Source organism: Tursiops truncatus, chromosome 1 (assembly GCF_011762595.2).
Source record: "Tursiops truncatus isolate mTurTru1 chromosome 1, mTurTru1.mat.Y, whole genome shotgun sequence".
Lineage (NCBI taxonomy): Eukaryota > Metazoa > Chordata > Mammalia > Artiodactyla > Delphinidae > Tursiops > Tursiops truncatus.
This window is the reverse complement of record NC_047034.1, coordinates 85,676,095-85,701,154: the sequence shown is the minus strand read 5'-3', so window position 1 is coordinate 85,701,154 and position 25,060 is coordinate 85,676,095. Positions and strand designations below refer to the sequence as shown.

At 52.8% G+C, this 25,060-nt stretch overlaps 1 protein-coding gene across 2 annotated transcripts; it reads right to left on the bottom strand.

The window, feature by feature from the left end:
- Nucleotides 1-1,202: 1,202 nt before the first annotated feature.
- KCND3 (potassium voltage-gated channel subfamily D member 3) lies at nt 1,203-24,251 on the bottom strand. Of its 2 annotated transcripts, XM_073809578.1 has the most exons (3): nt 23,865-24,251; nt 15,747-16,924; nt 1,203-15,488 (listed from the first exon to the last, which is right to left on the bottom strand). In XM_073809578.1, the coding sequence occupies exons 2-3, from the start codon at nt 16,850-16,852 to the stop codon at nt 15,188-15,190; spliced, it is 1,407 nt and encodes a 468-aa protein (XP_073665679.1). In that variant the 5' UTR covers nt 16,853-16,924; nt 23,865-24,251; the 3' UTR covers nt 1,203-15,187. The 2 variants fall into 2 exon arrangements, with proteins under 2 accessions (XP_073665679.1, XP_004329438.1); XM_004329390.4 differs by lacking the exon at nt 1,203-15,488 and having other exon boundaries at nt 15,509-16,924.
- Between the last annotated feature and the right edge of the window lie 809 nt (nt 24,252-25,060).

Here is a 25,060-nt window from a genome sequence, read left to right as displayed (position 1 = left end):
TGCAGTTGGAGGCTTGTGCTCCCCACTGCCTCCAACACATTTTTGTGTAAACAGAACTATAAATCCAAGGACTGCTGACTCGCTCTGGTTCAGGTTTAATTTTAAACAAACGGGTCTCTGGTCTCTGGTTTAATTTTAAATAATTAACATGAAGAAAAAAGATTTTAAACTCGTTTTTTTTACAATGAAAATATATATACCTATGTGAAGACACAACCCTCCCCCTTTAAAATAAAGTTACCCTTATAACTTAAGTTTCATTAAATAATGCTGCCATACCAATGAGAGGCACTCACATCGATGGGCATAAGGAAGTTTTATAGATGCTGCTTGAAAGATGACAAGATTTTTTTTCTTTTCATGTTTGATGTATTTCGCAATTTTTTAAAGTTAATGATCAAACGTCTTCACTATTATATGAGGTCCCCAGGGTAGTCAAATTCATTGAGACAAGAACTCCATCAATTGTCTCTGGATTTCTCCAGGTACAGAGTTGCTTTTGGGGGAAAAGCTGTGGGTGGGTGAGGGCCTCATCTAAGGACCAGAAGCCCCAGTCCTGGTCCAGGATGATGCTTCTGATGTGCGGGAAAGGGTCACCTTTCAGCAGGCAAACTTTCTAAAAATGGAGGGATTCTGGATGGCAAACAGAGAACAAGGACCCGGAGGTTCCCCCATGTCTACAATGGCCCAGGGTTACACTGAGAACTCCCTCCTCCCTCCCCACCCCTCACTGCCAGCAGGCTTTCAGGCACACAAGCGTGCACTCACACGCACAATACACACACACACACACACACACACACACACACAGCATGAGCATAGAGCCTGTTTCTGAGTCTCTCCTCCAACTTTCACTGTTTGCCTGGAATGCTTTCCCTTTCCAGGCGTCCAAGCCAACTTTCTCACGTGATTTACACACTCCTGGAAGTTCTATCTCTTCCGTGATGTCTCCAGGTCAAACAGATCTGATGATCCCCTCGGCTCTGCCCTATCTGGATAGGAAATGTCCCAGAGCTACAGACCCCACCCCAAGTTTGAGCACATCCTCTCTCACTACATGCCGTGAAACACACAACCCCTGCACCTGACTCACTGTCTAGTCCTTCAGGTTGTTTGAGCCACACGTGTGCGGGTACTTCTCACTCTGAGTGAACGGGCAGGACGTGAAGGGACAGCGATGGGCCAGAACCTGACAGCTGAGCCCCTTCTGTGTCCCTGGCACTCTGCTGGGAGCTGGGACCGGGACCGCGGCACTTAACTCTGACGAGCAAGGGCTGCCTATGCTTTCAGATGGTGGTGACAGAAGTGAGGAAGCCTCCCTAGGAGAGGACTCACTAACCTGGCCCATTTCCAACCAAACTTCCCTTCAGGGCCAGCACCCTGCCGCCGGTCGGCCCTTCCATCCTTGTCCTCTCTGCACATTGGAAAGCCAGCCAGTGAGATGCCCACAGCCGGAGAGAGTCCACAGGCTCACCCTCTCCCCAGTCCTCTGTGATCACTTAATGGTTGGTTTCACTCAAATAACTCAAAGTAATGCAAGCCACGCTGCCCACACGGATGCTAATAGCAATATTGAGGTTCCCCTGCATTCCTCTGGGGAACTCATATTATGAAATAATGGGAGTGGAGAAGGGAAGGACCATTTACGGGCCAACGGGATAACAGGGAAGAAAGAAGTTGGGGATGAGGTGGGGCACGTAGGAAACCAGCCCCTGGTAGAGTGTCAGTAGGGATGGGGTGGTGGGAGACCAGAGAAGGGATGGGGACTCTATTTGCTCCAAAATCTGCCCCTCCATGCTGTGCAGGCTCTCCAAGGGGCTGGTAAGGAGCTGACTCACCCAGGAAGCCTCCACCCCTCCCCAAGGGCTTGGAGCTGCCAGGGCTATGCCTGAGTCATCCTAAGTCTGTGCCAGGACAGATGGCCCAGGGTCTTCTTGCCACCAAGTCCCCTAGTGGCTTCCCTGATCATAATTATACTTGCCTTCCAGAACTATTTCCTAACAGAATCTTCTGGGTTCTCAAAAGCCGTCATCATTTTGGGGCATAGAGGAAGTAGTCTCGGGTTTAATACACAGAGGAGGGCTGTGATCACTGACCCTCTCCAAAACTGAATGCGCACCAGTCAAAAGGGTAAACTCCCATCCCTGAATGTTCAGGCAGATTCGTTGCCATCTGCTGGGGAGGCTGTTGAAGGGAATCCAGCTCTGAAGAGGGACAGCAAACTAGGATTCGTGGGGCTTACGTAGCTCTCTGACGTCCCAGGGTTAATGTCTTATACCTTCCCCTCATTCAGCTTATCGAGCCTATCCAGGGATCTCAATCCACGATTCCCTGCTCTCTCTAAACACAATGCTGTGTGGCCGAGGGCTGCTGACTTGGATCTGTGCTTCTCATCGGGAACCCTGGAGCCCTCTGGGGGAGTCTCCAAGCAGAACCTCCCAGGTCCCTCTGCAGACTTGCATTTCTGGTGGTCACTCTGGCCAAGGACTCTTTTCACTTCGCCCTCTTTGGAGATGAAGAAATGGAAATGGGAAGGTCCCCAGTGCCCTAGCATCTAGGGGCTGGTTCTCCAGGCTGTGGATCATCCAGGCCCCTGGGCTAACGATCAGTTTTCCTTTGATCTGGGAGAGACTTGCCCAAGATCACACAGCCTGCTGAAGCTGGCCCCAAAACCCACATCTCCTGACTCCTAGTTCAATGGTAGTCCTATTGCTCTATACAGCCCAAACCCAGCAGAAGGGTCCGGTTAACCCACGTGAACCAGCATAAACACCTAAATCAGAGCCTGGACACAGCAGCCTCTGCTCCTCAGATGAGAAGCTGACCTTATATGGAAATATTAAGAAAGTCAAACACAGTATGCGGAGTTGGCGGTGGGTATAACTCTTCATCATCTCTCTCTAAGCCCTGCCGAAACTCAGAGCCTGCTTGTCAGCCTGCAGGAAAATGTTTTATTAATCAACACAATGGCCTTTTGCCAGCCTGGAGAGACGCTTCTGCTGGAGAGGGGAGGGGGCTTTGGTTCAGAAGACAGAGATGCAAGCCCTCGGGTACAGAAATCTCGGGAAAACGTCCAGCAGCTTCTAGAGGCAGAAGAGAAACAGGCCGGGGATGAAGAGAAAAAAAACCAAAAAACAAATGTAGGGTCACATATGGCAAACTGCTCTTCTCCCTCTCTGGTGCAGAGAAGGCATGAAAAAGGCTGAAGGAGTGCAACACCACAACATCAGATGAGCCAGCAGAGGGGGTAGGGAGGGTCAGAGATGACAAAGAAAGAGTCACACCTGGTACTGTGATTCCTCAGGGTCGGCGGGGGCGAGGGAGCGCCCATGACCCCCCAGGGATGATGGGCCCCCGGAGGCTCCTCACCCGATCCCCCACCTGCCCCAGCTCCGGCCACAGATCATTGTGAGGGGCCGGGAGGACAGGGCAGCCTGCGCTCTGTCACCGGGTTCTGACAGGTTCCCCTAACAGCGCTGATTCCCTCCATTCCAAAACTGTGAGGACTGGACCCCAGCTCCCTGCTGCGCTGAGCTGTGATCTCTCTAGCGGGCTGCGGAGGTGGCCAGCTGAAAGGCTGAGTTATGCCCCAAGGTCTGCGGTGGGAGAGAGGGAATGATGCCAACTTCCAGACGTAGGACGTGGTCAACAAAGGCACCAGGCACCAGAATCTCCACAGAGAGGGAGATGGCGTGAGACTTTTAGACTTTTTTTTTTTTTTGCGGTACGCGGGCCTCTCACTGTTGTGGCCTCTCCCGTTGCGGAGCACAGGCTCCAGACATGCAGGCCCAGCGGCCATGGCTCACGGGCCCAGCCGCTCCGCGGCATGTGGGATCTTCGCGGACTGGGGCACGAACCCGTGCCCCCTGCATCGGCAGGCGGACTCTCAACCACTGCGCCACCAGGGAAGCCCCAAAACTTTTAGACTTTTATTCTGAGATACTCACATAGGAAATTTACACAGTATGCATATTTACAACTTTCCCTCTCCCTTACATATTTCTTCTTTTGCACAGACTCTGCTGCAACACTAAAATTTCCCACCTCCTTCTTTTTTTGTCTTCCCTCCTTTCCACCAGTATGCTCCTTGCCTGTTGATGAACTCACCCCCTGCCCGTGCATGCGCTGTTCCTGTCTCTGTTGGTTCAGACCAGCCTGGATCCCCTCGATCCCGCTGGCCCCATCTCTGTGACTCTCATCTCTCCTTCGTCACCATCCTGTGTCCACTCTTCACCCTTATGACCTTTGCCAGCAGGCCCAAGGCTCTTTGGTGCTGGGACATTAGGACGCTGGGAGCTCTGTGTCTTCCTCCCTCTGCCCAAGACAGAGCCTGGGGAGGGAGAGGTCTCGAACGCCTCTCCGATGGAAATCTGGGTGGTTAGTGATAGGTTAAGAGCAGACGCTGGTCAGAGCAGCTTAGGTCTGAAACCCAGCTTCTCCGTTCACCAGAGAGCAGGCCTCGATTTTCTCAGGGACAGAACACAGATAACAGTAATCTCGCTCTCCTGTGGTTAAGGAGAGGTTATCAGGAGGGTTAAATGAGGAAGCCCATGTAAATGACTTATAGTTAGCACCATACCTGGAGCATCATAAAAGCTTGATAATATTAGCTATGATTATTGTTGTTGTTGTTGATGATGAGGGACAGTGGTCTCTCACGTGTCAGGGTAAATCTATTGCTACTCATTTTCGTCTCCTCACCTTCTGGATAACAACCCTAAAGGGACTCAAACACAGCTCTTGAATCATCATTTCTGTCCTGGGGCCAGCCTCTCACCGACCCCTAATCAACTGTGGACGCAGCTTTCACTTCAGGAGAGGCTAGAGTCACTGCTCCTCTACCCTCGTGTTGGGACCCCTCACCTCTCCCTGGGGTCAGGCTGATGGCCTCCTTCTCTCTCCCCTTACCAGGCTCATCTCTTTTTTTCCTGGTTTTTACTTCAACGTTTCATTCTCACTTTATACATTCACTTGACTATTGTTTGCTGCTCCTGAGAACTTGCCTGTTCTGTTCGTGAATACAGCCTCAGCCCCAGCACACTGCCTGGCATGTGGAGACTCACAATATTTGTTCAGTAAATGATCAAATGAAGGAACGCACTGAACTTTTCCACCACAAGCTTCCAAGGACCAGCTGAAATGCCACCTCCTCCAAGAAGCCTTCCCTGGTTCCTGCCTCCTCCACCTTTCCCTCACACTTTTCTGCCCTTTACTCATACCTCTCACCTTGTTGAACCCAGAAATATAGCTCTGTGCGCACACAAGTCACCCCTGTTACTAGACTGAAGCTTCTTATGAAGCAGCGGGCTCCAAAGGAGTCAGAAGACCTTGGTTTGAATCTAGTAATGCTACTATACCGTGGGAGCTCGGGCCAGTGGCCTACACTCTCAACGTCTCAGTCCTCTCATATATAGGAAGGGAACCTAACTCCCACCTCCTAGGATTTAGTCCTCGTCCCCTTTCTTTTTTTGTAGCCCCTCCTCACAACCAGGACTATGCCGTGCTCACAAAGACAGCCCAATGCAAATTTGCTGAATTATTGAAACATCGCTTTCCCCGGGTGCTTACCAAGGGCCCAAGAGAGATGTCTCCAAGAGGCGGCAGGCCAGAGGACACACCCAGTGACGCCAGGAGTGCATCTGATGTTTCTCTCTAAGAAGAAGGAGGGAATGGGTGGGACAAGCAGTGTCTGCAGTGCCTGGAAACTCTGCCCTGGGGGTCTGGCACTGCAAGGCCAGACAGTGTCACCCATGGAGGCTGCACCACTCGGAGTCAACATCCCCCTTGGCCAGGTAAGGGACGTTTGTTGGTCTGTGACCATTTAGACCCCATCTCCCATCCACATGCCAATGTAAGGATCCTGTTCTTATTATTTTTTAGCAAAGCCCATAAACCAATTTCGATTTCCTGGGTCGGTGCTGTTTATTTAATTATCATGGTAGGAGACTAAAAAGAAAACCTTGTTTTACTCAGGACACCAATATGACCTTTTAGCTCCAGCAGAAACCCAGTGTGAAAGGGAACTTCCATGGGCCAAAGAGAGAGGCTGAACGGAAGCATCGGCAAAACTGCTCACAGGTGGCAACGCCACTCCTAAAGGGGGCAGGTGCCAGAGAAGCAGGGCCTGGGGCCGGAAGTGTGCCCCAGGCCCTCTCCTCTTCCTTCCTTTCATGTTTTCCTGGGCAATCGCATCTATTTCTTCCGCTTCAGCTGATGATTTCGAAACCTGCGGCTTTAGCCCCCTTCTCCCTTGCTCAGCTTCAGACCCACATTTCCACCTGCCTGCCGGCCACTTCAAGGACACCCAGGGTTACCTGCAAACACCACAGACCCACAGGCAAGCTCATTGTCTTGCCCACTGCTGTCAGTCCAACTGAAACTTCACCTTTCCATGAAGCCAATCATTTGTTCATCAACAAATACTTATTAAACTTTTCTTCTGTGCCGAACACTTCTTGATCATTTCAACACATGCCCCATTCTCCCCTGTACAGTCAGAAACACGCTCCAATCCCCTGCTATATTGTAAACTTCTTGGGAGTTTACAACTCGGTCTCGGTCTCATTTATTTTGGTTTCCTCAACACTGCCTAATAGGGTGCTTCACAGATACTAGGTGCTCAGTAATGTTTGTTGAACTGAATCGAGATTTATGCTGTCCATGGTTTTGATATCATTCCGTTTAGTTGAATCCTCCTAAGGTCCTTTTTTTTATTTTCCTGTTTAAATATGCGTGACCAGGAAGAAGCAAAAATAAACTAATGATACTTCTCAGCAGCTATAAGTCTGTAATTATGGTTAACTCTCAGTTATCCATCCCGTTGGAAAAACAGCGTTGGAGAGAATCCCACACCAGAAGCATAAAAACATGATTTCCATCAGTCTTTGACATGTACTGGATGATTTTTAAGGAGCTGATTTGCCTTTTTAATTTTGTTTGGCTGATCAGGTTGCTATTTGCGTTTACAGCCTCTCAATAACTGGCCGGGTAACAGGGATGGAAGGGGAGATGGAGGACTGTGCTGGTGGGAGATGTTTCCAGAAGGAAACATCTGCTCTATACAACCTTGAAGGCAAGACTGGATGATTAGGGCATCACAGGAACTTGGGTTTGTCAGCATGGCCCAGGGTTTGGCCAGTTTCTGTCAGATGATTGCAAGGGTAGAGACGTCCCAGCCCCCTAACAGCCCACTCTGGGTCCAGAGTTGGATTTTGTTTAAAGATGATGACAAAGTGCCCCTGGGACCGAGTAAGGTTCTGGGATGGAGGGAGGGCTGTGCTTCCAGTCTTGCTGGTAACAGGAGGGTGCCTTGCTGTGCCACCGGGAACCACTGGATGCAAATCAAAGAAAATGAGATATGCAATTTTGCATTGATAGCTAGATAATGCAGGGGAGAAAGTTCCCCTCTTCTCCTTCTGAAGCAAACAAATATCAAATGTGGTGATTCAGCAGCTGCATTAGTTGGGGAAAATTGATGCACATTTCATGTGTCAGGGAGCTGAATCCCAGAGAATGGAGCCAGCCTCCCAGAAAATGGTTTCTTTATATAGTTCCATCCATTTATTGTTTGATTGGACTTTCTGTATATTAAATTCAAGCTGTTCTGCCGCTCATGGGCATTATGATGTGTTGGCTCGGTGGGAAATAATGAAGGTGATGGGATTTTACGGCATCACATTACAAAGGAGGTGTCCCCAGCCCCATCCATTTCTCCATCAACTAGCTTGTGTGTGAGGTGGCACTTATATTAAAACGATTTTTCTGATTCAGTTTAATGACATTCATTCGAGTCCTGACACCCAGAATATGATTACGTGAGCTAGATGCAATCTCCCTCTATCCAACCATGGTCAGCAAAGGCTGAGTTATCTTCCCTCCCCAGCAAGCCCCTTCCCACCAACCCATCATTTGCATTGAGCTGGGTGGAGAGAGCTGGGGCTGGGGAGAAGAGGCCTACGTTCTGGTCTGAGAAAAGCAGTCTGGACAGAGGCAGGCGCACTGGCCTTGACCTGGAGGCCACAGTACATGAGCCTTTTGGTCGAGAACCATGGGTTCTCGAAGGCATCGTGGTAACCCCTTCCTCCTCGTCACAAACAAGTCCCCATTCAAGGTTGGTTTGAATTCACTACTATACACTCCTTCCAAAAGCGATTGCTAAGGGCCTGGTCCCCACTTCCCAGGAAAGAAAAACTGACTTGGTCATCACAAAGGATGAACACTTAAGATGTGACTAGAGTGTCAGCTTCCTGGAGGGGACCACCTGTCTGAGGACAGGGCATGGGGGGACTCACAGAGAAGTCTCTGCTCCTCTCCTTGCCTGGGAGTAGCTCCCAGCCATGATGGCATGTGGCCAAGGGCCCTGCGTGGCCTGGGACAGGCGCTCCCACCTGGGCGAGAGAGACAAAAATCCTCATGTAGTTACCAAGGGGTTCTGCCCCTCCCCTGGGGAGATGGAGGGCCAGGATGCCTTTTATTTACACTATTTTCAGGCAGAATAATTGCTGCTCCTTAGGAAGGATCATGTTTGTGTTTATGGGTATGTTTAAAGAGGGAAACCCAAACAAAACCAAACAGAGAGAGAGAGAGAGATTGATTTTCAAAGATTCTGAAGAGAGCTGTGAAATGGGCATCAGCGTGGAAATCCCTTTCCGAAAATTGCAGTAGTTTGAACTGTTGGATCGGAAGAGCAATCTAATGTGGTGACTCTGGCGTGAAGAACGTCAACGCTCACATCCCACCCGTGGGAATTCACCTCTCCCTCCTCCGTAGCCCTGAAGCCCTCCGCTTGCCCCTCTGTGCCGGCAGCTACCGCAGCCGCTGACTCTGAGACTGGCCTCTCCCTTTCAGTTTCTGAGCCAAGATCGTCCCCGCATGGTGGTGCCCAGCCCTTGGCAGGTGCTATAGGGAAATTCTGCCTGGGTTGGAGACAACCTCAATCAGGTGCAGATGCTCCCACTGACCGCCAGTCCAGCCCAGCCCTGCTCTCAGCTGGCCATGCTCCAGCTCGGCCTATGGGGCTTGTCCGTTCTGTGCCAGAGTCTGGGAGCTATCCTGCAGGCCCTTGAGGCCTCTTCTTGTGAAATGTTTCTCCCAGCAGTGGAGGTCTTTAGGAATGTGTCTTCAGGCCAGTTCTCTGCCATGGGAGCTGGTGAAGCTTTCAGCTGGCAGGCTGACAGCAGGACCAGCATGTGTGTCCTGTGGCCTCTACCTTCAAATAAATGCGGAATCCCTCCCTTCTCCCCTCTCCACTGCCACCACCACCCTAGATCCCAGCCACCGTCATCTCCTGCCCGGATTATTGTGGTAGCTTCTCCCGTACAATATATTCACTACCCAGTACCCAGAGTGATCCTTTTAAGACATGAGTCAGGTCTACTCAAAACTCTCCAGTGGCTTCCCATTCTAAGCAGATTAGTGAAAGGCAAAGGGCCAAGTCCTTGAGGTGATCATGAGGGCCTTGCATGAGCTGCTTCCCGCTACCTGCTCTTGGGGCTGGACCATAAGTGCCTTCTTGCCCTTCCAAGAATAGTGCTCCAAGGCCCCTCCTGCCTAATGGCCTTTGCATTTGCTGTTCCCTCTGCCTGCAATGCTCTTCCCCAAGAAACCCACATTCCTTCAGATCTCTGCTCAAATGTAACCTTATCTGAGAGGCCTGTCTTAACCTCCTCATCTAAAATAGCAACTCTCCCTTGCTCTACCCCGTCTCACACTCAGCACCCCCTATTTCTCACATCATGCTTTGTTTTTCTCTGCAGCATGAATTGCGGTCTGATAGGATACATGTATGTATGTATGTATTTTTCTATTTACTGTCTGTTTTCCTCCACTAGAATGTAAGCTCCACTGGATCAGGGGTTGTTTTCTTTGATGCTGTATCCCCAGAGCCCAGTAGCTACTCGAATAATCGAATGGAGGGATACGTCATGGGTAGGGGGGCTTATCTATGGCTCTCTTTGTGCTCCTCCCTGCTCCAGAGTCTGCAGTGGGAAGCCTGGCCAAGTAGCCAACAGTGAAAGACAAAGGCTTAAACTTCCCTTGCAAGAAAGCCCCAACTCTGCTAGGCTGACGTCAGAACCAGAGAACGCTCTGCTTGGTCTCCCCATCACCACCCACCCACAAATATCCTGTCGGACATGACCATATAACCAACATTCAGATAGCACTTTCATTGGTTCTCACAATGGGCAGGAGATGGTTAACAGGTGAGAAAATTGAAGACGGGTAAGCTGGGGTACAAACCTGTTTGGTTGAACAGATATATATTGAGGCCCAATACATATCAGACCCTGTGCTAGGCATGGATCATACCATGATCTTTGGAATAGAGACCTGCCCTTGAGGAGCTCATATCCTGGGGGAAAGACACATAAACAAATAAAGTTAATAAAATGTGGCAACCGGCAAGACAGAGGTATGCAGAGGCTGCAGTGGGAGGCGGGAGGAGGGGCACGGAGCTCCCGGAGGGCTGGGAAGGTCTCCTGGAGGAGACGATGTGGGCTGTCTTGAAGGATGACGGGGGTTAGCTACACACAGAGCAGAGTGAGGGGTAGCCTCTGGGAGACAGGAAGAGTGTGAGTAAAAGCCTCTTTTCTGATCCTTGGTCTACTGCTCTCCCCACCCTCTCTTGTTTTGGTTCAAAGGAAGAGAACTGAGTCTCATTCAGTTCATTTTGTCTGTACCTTATGTAGGGCTGACATGCCATCATAGTGCCTGTGTATTCTCAGAGCCTACCATGCTGCCCGGTACACAGTAGGCACTCGGTAAATGTTGAATGAATGAATGATTCCTTGTTGTGATGCAGGTTTCTACTCAGGAATTTCAGCACCAGAAAACTGTTGGTTAAGAAATGTCAAACCAAGAAAAGACCCTGAGGTCATTTATTCCCAGTAAGTGCACTCTGATCAGATCTCCCTGGGCAGGGACCCACCACCATCAAAGGTGGGCACCGTTTGGCCAGTGTCCCACACCAAGGCATTTGGAAGGTGGGAGGAGGGTTGGTGGGCCCCCCAGAGGCTGTGGATGAGGGTGCAGCCAGAATTTCAGGAACTGAAGGGTTAACAAAACCACACCTCTGGTTGTCTCCACTGGGGAAGCCTGACCAAGTACCCCACTCTGTGGAGTGCCTGTATTGCTCTCCAAGGCCCGGCTCCCAGTCTCCGGAAACCTCAGGCAGGACCCTTCCAGGATTAGGCTTTAAAGGGAAATGCAAATCCCTGGAGCAAAAAAAACCTGGAGGCTGCTTTTGCTTGGAAGAAGTAAAAATCAATTGTTTTCGTTAAAGTGATTTGTGTGTGTGTGTGTGTGTGTGTGTGTGTGTGTGTGTGTGTGTGTGGTACGCGGGCCTCTCACTTTTGTGGCCTCTCCCGTTGCGGAGCACAGGCTCCAGACCCGCAGGCTCAGCGGCCATGGCTCATGGGCCCAGCAGCTCCGCGGCATGTGGGATCTTCCCGGACCGGGGCACGAACCCATGCCCCCTGCATCGGCAGGCGGACTCTCAACCACTGCGCCACCAGGGAAGCCCGTTAAAGTGATTTTTGGACACTGTCAAAAGCTCTCTCATCTCAGGACACGGGGTGAAGACAGGCTGCCGGTCTCAATTACATAGCCAAGCCAACTTGGGCAGCAGCGGGCCACCTCATCAGGAGCGATGCTGCTCTGCTGCTCTGCCGCTCCCTGCCCTTCCCAGGTCCAACTCCCCCTCGCTAAGCTATCCAAGAGCGGCCTCACCCCATCCAGGCCTGGAGCTGGTCCTCCATGGCCCTGCAGATGCTTGCTCACAAAGCTTTCCTCCCCTCTTCCCCATGCCCCACGTGAGCTTCACCCATGGACCGGCTCAGGCAGTCCGCCCAATGGTGATGCCAACCAAAGTCAAATAAAATGAAGAGGGGAGATCTGCTTTGAAGAAGTCTATGCCATATAATACATTCCCAAACTAGATGTGCTGGTCTTATTTAATATTGGGAGTTCTGTATTATCCCTTCCCTCTGTTAACTGAGATAACTGACGATTTATTTTATTTATAGCATCCATTATGAGCACGGAAATTAATCCTTTAATGGTGAATTTGGGAGCTCAGCTGTCAAGGGGGCACAAGGGAACCCTGGGCTGGGCACAGGTGTCTTTCCCACCAGCAAAGGAGGTGGCAAAGGAAAGCCATCCTCAAGCGTTGATGGCAGCTGGGCTGTTATTGTTCTGTGTGCTTAAGATATTTTGAGAAATTAAATAAATAGGAATAATTGGCTCCAGGAGATCCCTCCCTGGAGGACACCTGAGTAACTCATCAGCGGATTCTGGGAAAGCAGGCAGAGATGGCAACCAGAGCCAGGAAGAGCGAACGCCTTCACTCGGCACATCAGCCCTCGGCCAGTCAGTCAGCCCTGCTCTGCAAAGGAACTCAAGACAGTCTCTCCAGTCTGGAAATAGGAAGCGAGGGGAGGTTTGGGCGGGGAGGGTCTGGAGCCTGGAAGAACTAGAAGTCTGCTGGGAATTTTTGGAAGCAATCAGACAGAACACGGAATGTGGCAGAACACTGGCCCTTGGTATTGCACAGCCACTTGGGGCTCAAATGCCAGTGAAGAGTAAGCAAAAGACAGGCTTTCTGGAGTGGTCGAACAAGCTTACAACTAGCCAGTAAATGAGCTCAGGAAGGAAACCAGCCGAGGAGAGGAAAGGTTTCCAGGGTCTGGTGGGTAAGACCTCCAGTAAGGGCAAGAAGACCCCCACAATGCAGCAGAGCACCCCAGTCGGGGGGACCACACACCAGGTGAAGGCTGCCATCCTCTCTCCCTGGGGCCAGGGCTGGGGCAGACCCAAATCTTGGGTCCACCCTAGAGAGAGGACAGGTGGGTCTGGAAGGAACTGAGAACAGTATCAGACCAAGCAAATGGAAAAGGAGCCCCATTCGCATTGACCCACCCATTTAACAGTGTTTTGCCAAACACCTGCTGTGTATAGCCGAGCAGTGAGCCTGGTGATGGTTCCCACTGCCAGCTCAGGTCAAAGTCAAAGCAGCCCAATCCAGCACTGGGCGACACCAGCCAGGGTGGAAGGGAAGAAAAAGCCTGCATTCCCGTTACTTAACTGAGGTTAAGGAAGGTATAACTAAAAGGCTTCTTTTCTTGTTCTGGCCCGTGAGTCTTTCCTCGCCGAGGCTAGACGTCTTGATGCACGGGGAAGGGAAGGGTGAGGAGTCCACGGTGCCCACAGTTAGGGGGAGCGTGCTTCTTCCCACGCAGGTGTCCTGCCCTTCCTCTTTGTCTCAGTCTCTGGCAGAGTCTTCTTGCTTTGCCCCTCCCGCATTCCCGAAAATAAATGTGAGGCCATGACTGTCCACCCCCTGACATTGGACTCGACCTTGATTCTACAGAGTGAAGGCTAAAGGAAATCACTGGTCTCCTCAATGACATTAAAACACTGGATTTTGCCATGAAAGCAGTCATGGATTTCCAAGGCAGAACTTAAACTGGCCAGAAGGAAATGTTTTATTTATAAATTCCCTGTGTGCCTAGTGAGGTGTCTGTAGTACTCACTGCACTGATGCTTTCTTTCTTCAATAGTGATATGATTAGAATAGACTATGACACCCTGAGGCCATAATAAAAAAAAATAACTCTGAAGGGCTGATTTCCACCTACGGGCCCTGATGGTACGGAAACAAGTAGAGGGGGGAAGGAGAACGGAAAGGGTCCTGGAGACAGCCAGACTGGTATTTGCAAAGCAGCACCGCCCCTTAGCAGCTATGTGACTACAGGCGTTTACTTAACCTCTCTGAGCCTCGCCTGCTGCATCTTCGAAGTTGTACAGAGTTTTTCCTACCTTGCAAGGCTATTGTGAAGACTTAAAGAGATAACATACGCAAAGTGCTCAGCACACTGCTGACACACAGTAGACACACATACGCTGTTATACTAATAAAATGTAATGGGCAGGTGGTCACTGAAGTTTCCACTGATCTCCTCTGAAACGGTCCCACATCCCCCATCCCATGGATGACACCCATCCATCTGTCCTGTTTTCTCCCCACGGTGGTCCTGAGGCATCACTCTGGTGTCACGAGTCCCACCAAGGGGCACTTGAGGGCGCTGGACAGTCAGAGCCATGTCAGAGCGCGGCCATGGAGGTCCTGGCCGTGGGAGCGGTCCCTTTCAGGAAAGCGAAGGGATGGCCAGGTTAGCACAGAAGCAGCAAATGTGCCTCCTTCTCCTGACACGTGGCCAGCTCTCTAGCCCATTTTAATCCCTAAATATTCCACTGTGCCAGGAAGCCACATCCGCCCCCTGAGCCAAGAGAGGCAAGGTCAAAGGACCAGACTTTCTTGCCCATCTGGGTGGGAGCAGCTATTTGGAGGCTGCGTGTGTGTTGGAAAGGGAGGAAGGGGCAGGGTGGCCTCTGTCAGACAGACAGAGGTGAATGGAATGCCCCCATCGTGGACAGTGACACCCCACGCCCTCCCCCTTGCTACTCCCTCCCATGTGGCAGAATGACAAATGTAATCATTTGAAAAGGTCCCATCACCTGCTCAGTCATTCCCAACAAGCACATGCAGCACTATGGAAAAACCGATACCAGTGCCACAGGGTTTCAGCCAGGAAAAAACAAAATCAAATCACCAGGACGCCACGAACCGAATTGTCAAACACCAAATAAAAAGCTTCATGAATTCTCCATCAGCAATATAACGCTTCCTGGCCTAAGCAAATATAGACCCAGCACGTGAATAATGAAGGGGTTCTGCATTAGCCTCAACGAGTTGCAACGGCTGAAGCAGCAACCCCTAAGAAATACACGTCTCCGTAAAGCTGCCTTCATTGGCCCTAATCCCGTTAGGGCGAAGATTGTAATCTGCTTCCTCACCCCCCATCCTCTGATGGAAATCTTCACATCCCAGTACCGCAAATACATTTTGGTGACCTCAGCTGCAGAGGGGACCTCGGGGAGATGGAAGAGACAGTCACCTGTGACCTCGCTGAGCGCCTCTCCCTCCCTCTGATGATATCGTTGCCACTGTGTCTGACCACATGATCCATTCAGACCACCTCACAATTGCCCAGGAAGGCCAGATCATTCCATCACAGAGTCAGGCTGAGAAAGCAAGACTGCTGTTCCTTCAGTGAGAAAAAAACAAACCATGTGCCCCACTTTGCAGAAAACCCAAGTTCAGAGTCCCTTAGAGAAAGTCTGTTCAGAGCTACTGAACCCTTGAGCATCTGTGGCAGCAGAGAAGAAAAGTAAGGCAAAAGAGAAGACAGCCTGCAAATACACAACAAAGGAGAAATGCAGGAAGGATCCCCAAAGAGTGTTCTAGGTGTCTTCTGTTAATGGAAATCTGTACCCTCCTGACAACACTCGCTGAACTTCTCACTGACTTCCTCCTTCCTGCTACGCTGTTTTTCTCCTCAAGGCAGCCCTTGCAAGCACAAGATGCATATGAGCATGCAGCATCACCACTCACCTCTCCCTCACCACACACACATACACAGAAGGCATGGCTGAAAAACATAAACGGGGATTTAATTTTCCATGTTTTGTAAAATACATGCCCCCCGCGAAAAGAAAACTCAATTCCGAGACTTCTGTCCTCCCCAAACCAATCATTCACGTGCCTTCCTCTTCTGATGAGGGGGCTTCCCTGGCTCCTACAACTTGGAGAAGCGACTCCATCCTCCTCTGCCCAATCCTGATACCATCCAAAGCATCATCGTCAATCCAACCTCCGCCCTTCTCCAGTCCAACAGAGCAGGACTTACCCCAGTGTGGTCATGGTGACGATGGTGTACCAAAAAGAGGCGGGGATGCTCGTGAACTTGCTGGCGGAGGAGCCCTTCTCGGCATAAAACATCACAGTGGCAAAGATGATGATGGCCATGGTGAGGGAGAAGAGGAGGAAGCCGAGCTCAGAGGCACAGCTCTTCAGGGTGTAGCCCAGGATCCGCAAGCCCTGGGAGTGGCGGGAGAACTTGAAGATCCTGAAGACGCGGAAGACCCGAAGGGTGACGAAGGCGCCCGACACGTCCTCATTGTTGGTCATTACCAGGCCGATGTAGTAGGGCATGATGGCCACCACGTCGATGATGCTCATCACGCTGCGGATGAAGCGGTAGCGGCTGGGCGCCGCGAAGAGCCGGAGGAGGTACTCCACCGTGAAGATCATGACACAGGCGGTGTCCAGACAAAAGAAGGCCACCGAGTAGCGCTCGCCACACGGCAGCTCCTTGCTGCCAGGCACCGTGCCACACGGCACCGTCTCCACCACGTTGGTGATGACCGAGACGGCAATGAAGAAGCCAGTCACGTAGTAGAAGACCAAGGCCAGTGTGCTGGTGTGCGGGTTCTCGAAGGCCCGCCACATGGTCTGGCGGAAGCTGAGGGAGGGCATGGACTCCTGGTTGTTCTCCGAGTCGTTGTCGTCCATGAGCCGCTCGGCGTTCTCCCTCTTGCGGTCCTTGTACTCCTCGTAACAGCAGTCGCCAATGATCTCGGGCAGGATGCCATAGAAAGCCAGCTCGTCATCGTAGGCGGAGATGCACTCGTAGCGGGGGTAGTGCAGCTTGCCTGTGCGATAGAAGTTGAGGACGCAGCGGAACACTTCTGGGTCCCGGTCGAAGAAGTACTCCTTGGTGTCCTCGTTGAAGAAGAACTCCTTCTCCGTGCTGCCCAGCAGTGTGTCCGGGTAGCGCTCCAGCGTGGTCCGCCACGTCTGGAACCTCCGCCCGCTCACATTGAGGACGATCAGTTCATCCTGCCGCTTGTTCTTGTCTGCCGGGGCAAGGGGCATGGGGCAGTTGGCCACCGGCATCCACCCGATGGCCGCAGCCCGCGCGAAAGGCAGCCAGGCTGCGACTCCGGCCGCCATGGTGACTCCAGCTCTTGGGCGGCCACTGCTCCGCCACCGCGCACACCAGCTTGAGAGTTAGTTCAGCGACCCCTGGAGACAGGAGGAGAGAGCGGAGAACCAGTGAGTCCCTGATTGGCACCCCGGGTGGGAAATGGGACACAGGGAAGGGGCATCAGTAAGTGAAAGAGCAAAAGTCTGGAAGGCAAATTAATGGAACTGAAGACACCACCGAAGAGAGGAGACTTGATTCTTTCCCCTCCCTTCGCCAGGAGAGCACCTAGCACCCACCGGGCCCGTGCAGCAGTGCGGCATCACCGGAATTTGTTGACTGCCTGACACATTGTCAAGTTCCAAGGGGGTTCAGAAGCATTTGGAGGGAAAGCCTCCTTAGCAGAAAGATCTGGGAAGACTTGGGTAATAATCAGCTCCGAAAGGTTATGGCATTACTATGAATTTAAATTGGGAGAGGGTAAATGAGTTCTCATTAAATGAATTTAAAAGTGGGATAAACATGCTAATTTTTATTTCTCTCTTCACCCACTAGGGTAATCAGGAACGGCATGCGGGTGAGGGAGATCAGGTAAAGACATTCTTTCCACTCTTCACGGGTGAGGAGGCTGGGGTTGCCCAGGTCTGGACAATTCTCTGAGATGGCAGGTGACCACAATAGACCCAGGATTTGGTGGAGTTCTGTCCCCGAGTCCCATGGAGAAGGCTGACTCTGGTGGAGCGCTACTCTGGGACATCCAGCAACCTCGTGTCCAATCGCGCCCTCAGGGCCATAATAGAAAGATGTGGCAGAGGCTGTGAGGCTGGGGTTCCTCCCCCACCTTGCAAAGGGCTCTTGGATTCTTGGTTCACCTGTCTTTCACGCATTGTCCCTCTCCCTCCCAGAGGAAGCTGATCCACGCTTATTGCCATCTCCAGGCTCCTCGCCTCCCGTCTCCATCTGCCCACCATCCACAACTCCCTCGGGTTATATAACAATACTCTTTCCCAAGCCAGCCTCTTTCACCTGGCCTCTCTCCACCCTCAGAGATTCCTCCAGAGCTGGGCCACCTCGGCCCTTCACTCACCGCTCTCTGAGCCACGCTGAGTACACACTTCCCCATCACCTGCGTGGATGGAGGGAACAGTGGCGCGGAGAATTATATTTGGCTTTGGGAAACAGATTTACCTACCCAAATCTGGCTTTTTAAAGATGATAGTGAAATGACTCTGCAATCCCAAATGTATACCATCTGTGGGGAGACATGTGGTGACACAGAAACACACGTAACAGCAACGGGAAATTGTTTGGGGTTGACACTCGTTTTCCCAAATCCTAAACTGATCACGCAGAACCAATCCTGACTCAGAATTATTTGGACCCTCTGGAATTCAGCTGGTTTAAAGAAAGGAGGCAGAGGGTGAGTCTTGTAATGGGATTTGATCTTCATCTTTCCTTGTAACCCTGCTTGCTCCTCTTGCCTCCCAACTCTTCTAGGTTTTCCAGATCTCTACCCCCTCTCATTCCTGAGCCACCACGGACTTTCCCACCTGGATGCCTCTGAAACTGGACAGGTGTCAGCTGAGTCTACCTCCCTGCAAAAAAGCTGCTCTTTACCTTTTGTTCACAGCATCCCTGACCCCGGGCCTGTCGCCTTGGCCACCTTCCTCACTGCTCCACCCAAAGAGTTGCCAAATAATGAGACAGGAGCTCTACTGCCCTCATTAAGGCCTCACTTCCCTCAGGCCTCCTTCCCGCTGGCCTGCTTGTCTCTCAACTCCCCCCCTCCCCGACCCTGTTTCTCCCGTTCCCAGTAAATCCATTCTGCTCAGGGTAATCTCCCTAAGCAAGATTCCCCCACAGCCTACAAAATCAAGTCCGAACTCTTTGGCAGCATTCTGGCATTTCCATAAACCGATCCTGGTTTATCATTCTAGCCCCATGTCCCATGCACGTCCCCTAGACCACAGACGGGCTCAGGCGCAGCCCTTGTGGGTTCTGTCTGTGGGCACTCTTCCTTTCTGTTGGGAATATCCTTCCCCTTCACCCAGCCCTCCTGTTAGAATCCCACCTGTGCCTCACTCTCTGTGATGCGCCTTCCTCTCCCCGCTCTGAAATTCTCTCCTCCTTTGGGCTCTCGGCACTTTGTTTGCCCCTCTTCCCTAGCACCTATCACCCTCTCGCCTGGATTACAGACACTCTGTCTTATTTTATTTATTTATTTTTTTTTGCGGTACACGGGCCTCTCACTGCTGTGGCCTCTCCCGTTGCGGAGCACAGGCTCCGGACGCGCAGGCTCAGCGGCCATGGTTCACGGGCCCAGCTGCTCCGCAGCATGTGGGATCTTCCCGGACCGGGGCACGAACCCGTGTCCCCTGCATCGGCAGGCGGACTCTCAACCACTGCTCCACCAGGGAAGCCCTCTCTCTTATTAATCATCATGGCCAACAATAATTGAGCACTGACTCTATGCCAGGCACTGCACTGTCTCCTGTGGATCATCTCATGTAATCCTCACAGCAACCCCAGGAAGAAGTCTGAAATTCAGCAGTCTGCCAGCTGGAAAGGGGCAGAATGGGGATCCCACCCCACGCCACGTGCCCTGAGGTGCTACACTGCTTCTCAAGGTCTTCCTGTAAGAAGAATAGCAGCTGATGTTACTGAAGGCTCCCTGCCAGCCAGCCCAGTACTGCATGCTTACACGGATCACCTCAGCCCACCCCACCAACACCCCTAAGGGGCAGACACCACTGTCGTCCTCATTTTGCAGGTGAGGAAGATGAAGTATGAGGAGGTATAACTGGCTAAAGGATGTAATAATTAGGCAGAGAGATTTAAACCCAGGCAGTTTCAACGTGGAGTTCAAGGGTATAGCCATGTCTCTTCCCTGTTTTCCCCATCCCACACTAAGCTCCTTAACGGTAAAGGCCATGACACCTCAACACTTACATGACAACTTAGGAGGTAGTGTAGTCCGTGCTCAACCTACTTTTGGTAGGTGGGAACCCAGATTATATAGATGTCATTTGCAGTCCATCGATTTTACTCCATGCCATGCCTATCAGGGGTTTTCAAGGGTGGGCATTCTCTCTCCAAACACTCAGTAAACTCTGAAGATAGATCTGAATAAAATGAACCTAATTTAAGTGCCTCTGACTCCCTGTGGCTCTCAGTGGGGTTTTCCCAAGGAGCCAATCTCTGCCTCAGTTTCCCCCTCTTCACGCTAAGGAGCGTATTCACAGGTCCCTCTGCTTCCTCATAGAGGGAGGTTGATTCAGGTGTCACAGTAGACATCAGGAATGACAATGACATTCCTCTGAATGTCACCACTCAGAGAAGAGTAAAACAGCACAGGCCTGATGAGTTCTTGATTACGGGAACTGAGGAAAGAACAGGGGGTCATTCATCCACGGCAGTGAGTAATCCGCATGCCACTGACGCTGCCGATAGAGGACTTGGGAACACATCCTGTGCATTTGATATCTTTCTTCAAGAAATGTACCCTTATAACTCCCTGTATTGCCTTTAGGTTACTAGGAGAATCTGTAGTCCCTAAGCACACACTTAGCTAGGCTTTCTAAGGGGCAAGGGAAGTTTGGGAAGCAAGACTACAATTTAAACATTGGTGACAAAATAATCCCAATTCAGATTTAGCCAACATTTACTGAGCACTGACCATGCAGTGGGCACCAGTTTAAGCACTTTTACAGCAACAGTTAATTAATCCCCCCCAAATCCTATGACATGGTCATTTATGCTGACAAGTTTCAGAAAAGGAGCTGAGACTCCTTCAAAATGACTGTGCTCTACGTATATGGGAGTTGACGATCTTCCAATAGGCCACCGATCAGCTCACTGCCACATGGCTTTCTTGACCTAGGTGTAGTCAGATACTGATGTTCCCCATGGAAGACAGCAGGATGTATACTCCCCTCACCCTGTCCCCAGGCGGCAGAAAGCATGGGGTCTGGATGCCCTGCACTCCAGTTCCAATTCTCTCCTGAACTTGTGGAAGCAAGCCACCATTACCCTCTGGGCCTCACAGCCCTCATCTGTCAAATGAGATAACTGGACGAGAAAGCGACAAGGAGATCTTTAGCTCGAATAATCCTTGATTCTACTGGATCCGGGACATCAAGCCTGTAGCGCAGGTCTCGCTGAGACCCCTCCATGGCAGTCGCCCCTGCAAAGCAGGAAGCAGACGATCTGGGTTTGTTGCTGTGGGGACAGAGTTAGTCTGAGCCTCCTTTTAGAGGGCAGTTCTGGGAATGCCTGCTGAGCCTAGTGCCCAGAAAAGGGCACACAACCTGCACTGCTTAGAACTCAAGGCAATCAAAGGCCCAGTTCATCCACAGAACCCCTGGCCACCCCCCTGGAGGGTAAAGAGAGCCAGGCTCCTGACCCTGGGCCCCGGACCTCTGACTCTTAACATTCCTGCTTTATCCCAGAATGGAGCTCAGAAAGGCAGGAACTTGAGGGGTTCCAGTGGCAAAGAGTAAGAGACCACTGAGCCAAGAGGTACCCTGCAGCACCCTGCTTGGGCCAGGTATGCATCTGTGCACGCTGAGAGTCAGTGCTGTTTCACCCTGACTCCCAAACCTCACTGCCTGCTACCTTCCTCTACCAAGGTGAGCCCCATCACCTTATGCTCTCCACCCTATGCCAATCTCCTCTTCTCCAAGGGCCCTGGGTATTTTACAAACTGCTCTCAGATGAATAACTGAGAGCTGGGGTAGGAGGAACAGTCCCTCTCTATCTATCATAAAAGCCTCTGGCCCCAAGGCCAAACTTTGACGCCATGCATTAATCCAGGACAATCTTCCCAAAGAAGGCCAGGCAAGAGCTAGGCTGTCTCCAGAGCTTCGAGCCCTGTTCCCCTGGTAAAAGGTACCAAAAAGGGAGGAATTACCCCATTGTTACTTTCTGTGTGAGTGTGTATGTGTGTGTGTGTGTGTGTGTGTGTGTGTATGTGTGTGTGTGTGTGTGAGTTTTGAAGGGGAGGAAAAGTGTCGCCACCAGATACCATGCCTACGGCCATACCAGCCATACCCTCCACACAAACCCTGTCGGCATGACCCGGCTCAAGCAGGGCTTCTCCAAGGCCATCACCACAGCGCTCACCCCGTGATGGGCACCAACACTTCCTGGAGCCGACCTGGGTATGAATTCCTGCAACAGGCACAACCGTGCGGCCCCATTTCCAGCCAATGGCACTGCACAGGCCTCAAATGCCAAGGTTTTACTAGGACGTGGACGCCTTACAAATGAAAAATCTGAAGCTATTTTTGTTTTTGGCAGAAGAGTTTGACAGTGGGAAAGATGGGGGTGGGGGAGGATGGGGAAGAGACATTTAAAACAGGTGAGTGCTGAAATGACACAGGGGAAAAAAAAAAAAAAAAAAACTCCTGGAAAAGGGAAACACATTCGCCTGCTGTAAAAAGGCAGCCCTGTTAACCAACTTCTCCGGAGGAGGTAGAGGGCAAACGTGGGCAAAGTGACCAGGCAGCCTGTCCTGGGGATTGATACCTAACCTGAGCACAGGCGCAAGGCAACCAAAATGTCATGTCACCAAGGTCTGCCCTTCAGTGACCTCCGCAGAGAGCCGGGTATGGAGAGGCTCTGGAAACTTACTTTCCACGATTTTACGACACATTGCTCAGCCCAGAATAGGGCCAGTCTGGGGGAGGAGAAGGTCCTGACAACCCAGGGGGCATTCTCCTGTGCCCACAGGGTTTGCATAAGCAGGCATGAAACTGACAGAGTGGCAAGCTGGGGATCTTGGGGTACAGGCCTGGGACACACACAGAGCTCCTCTTCTCCTGCACTGCCACTCCCAGGCTGGCCAGGGCACTTTCCTGAACTCTTGTTTTCTCCTCCAGCCTCTTCAACAGCGAAAGGGAACAAGCCACTAATCTTTCTTCCTCTGGGGGTCCCTTGTGTACTTGCATTTTATTGCATTCAAGTAGAGACAAGGAAAAATAAACACATCTATTCCCACCCCTCTGCCAACATGTCCACATGGGGAAAGATACACATGTTCTGCACTGAATTCCTACTGGCCCAGGCTGCCTTTCTACAGACATTTAATATCCAGGTTCCCTTGAAGTAATGGTAAAAAAAGGCGTAAACCTAACCATCGCTGTGAATTCATGCAAAATACACCATGCACCACATAGCAACCAGGTCTTAAATAGATCGCATTGTACCTAGGATCGCGAGAAAGTTCAGGCACCCTCTCCTAAGAAATACAACCGAGCCTTCTCTTTGCTATCAGATTCCAGGTCCGGAACCTCAGCCTGTTGCTGACATATCACGGCTGCCCGGGATAAAAGCAGAACATCTTGGACTCGATTCAAATGTCAACACTAAGCAAGTGCAGGAATTTAGTTGATTCCAGGTAACTTCTCTGCCCAGTCCCTTCAGCGCCTCATCCCCAGTGTAAACATCTCGCAAAGTGAGTCTTTCGGAACGGCCTCCCCCGGGCCGCGTTGGCCCACGGTGTCACTCAGAGACCCTTCCCCGAGCTCGCAGGGTGGAAGCGGCGTCGGACAGGACCAGATGTGCGGGCCCCCAGGCTCTGGTAGGCACACCGACGGATCGACCGGCTGGAGAACTTTCTGAAGCGCCCCAAACTGCTCCCTGCTTCCACCCTCAACCATTTCTCTCCTTCTCCCCTCACAAGGAGCGAGGGACCGAGCGAGCCGTCGCCACCTGCCGCCGGATCCAGTGGCGCTGCCTCTGGCACCCCCGAGGGAAGGCAGGCCAATGGAAGGAGGGCAGAGGTTCACAACCCCACCTCCAAACCTCACAGCGCCTAGCTGCCCCGGAGGTGGCTCCGCAGCCCAAGGGAACCGACGCCCCCGGGCCGGCTGCCTGCTCCCCCACGGCGCCAGCCCCACCCCCAATCCTTCCGGCGCCCCAGCGCCCACCCACCCGGGTGCAGGAGTGGGAGGGTGCCGCGTGGGCAGCCGGAGCAACAGGCGTGGGAGCAGCGCTCCTCGCACTTCCTGGCTCCTGAAGGCTCGGTCGCGTCCCTCTTACCTTCGGCGAAGCGAGCCCCGGGCCCCGCACCCCGCGCCTCGCGCGCGTGAGGAAGCTGAGGCCGGGAGCCGGGGGCCGCGGAGGCGCCGAGCACCCAGCAGCGCGGGGAAGCGCCCAGCAGCCGCGGCTCGCGCCGCTCCTCCTCGCCGGCGAAGTCTCTCTCGCTCCCTCCCTGGCTCGGTCCGTTCGTGCGTCTGTCTGTCCGTGGGGCCCTCCCTCCGCCGCTGCCGCCGCCGCTCCAGCCCCGGCTCAGCAGCGCGTTCCCTCCCCGCTTCGCCGCTCCGCTCTCGGGCTCGCGGGCTCGCGGGCTCCCTCGCTCGCGCCCTGCCCCCGCCGCCGCTGGCGCCGCGCGGAGAGGAGCCCGGCGGGCCACCGGCTGCCTGACGAGGTCCCTCTCCCGAGGGGGGAGGCGACGGGGGCGCGGCGCGGGCGGGGCGGAGAGGAGAGTCCGGGGGAGGCGGCGAGGCTGCGCCCTCGTCTCCCTACCGATTCCCGGCGGCCGAGCGGCTCCAGGCCGGGCTCGAGAGCGCGGGGCCGCCAGGCAGCGGAGGGAGAGATGAGGAGGACGCGGAGGCTCGCCGCGGGAGGGTGCCCAGGGCGAGGGCGTGCTAGGGGGAGTGACTCCCCGTGAGAGGGTGTGTGTGTGTGTGTGTGTGTGTGTGTGTGTGTGTGTGTGTGTGTGTGTGTGTGTGTGTGTGTGTGTGTGTGTGTGTGTGTGTGTGTGTGTGTGTGTGTGTGTGTGTGTGTGTGTGTAGAGGGGCGCGCGCGTGAGCGAGGGTGGGGGGCAGGGAGACGAGGCAGAGCCTGGTGCGTCTCCCCAGGCCAGTGGAGGAATCCTAGGGTGTGCCTGGAGGTGGTGGAGTGTGCCTACGCGGGTGTGAGCGCGTGTGCCAGCGAGGGTGGGCCGGGGGTGAGCGTGGCAAGGTGAGCGCGGCCTGGGAGTGGGGGCGGAGCGGGGAGTAGGCGTGAGCGTGAGCTCGGGGGCGTGTGTGCTGGCGACCCGGGGAGAGGTGGAAGGGAGCTCCAGTGTGTGCGCGCGTGGGGTGTGTGTGGACCCAGCTGGGTGTCTCTCACCGACTGTCCACGCGACACCAGCACTTGCTTGCGGCCGAGCCCTGCCACCTGGGGAGGTGGAGCCCGACACCGCGCAAGCTTCGTGGCTCGCCGCGGCTCTGAGCTCTGTGGCCGGAGCTGGA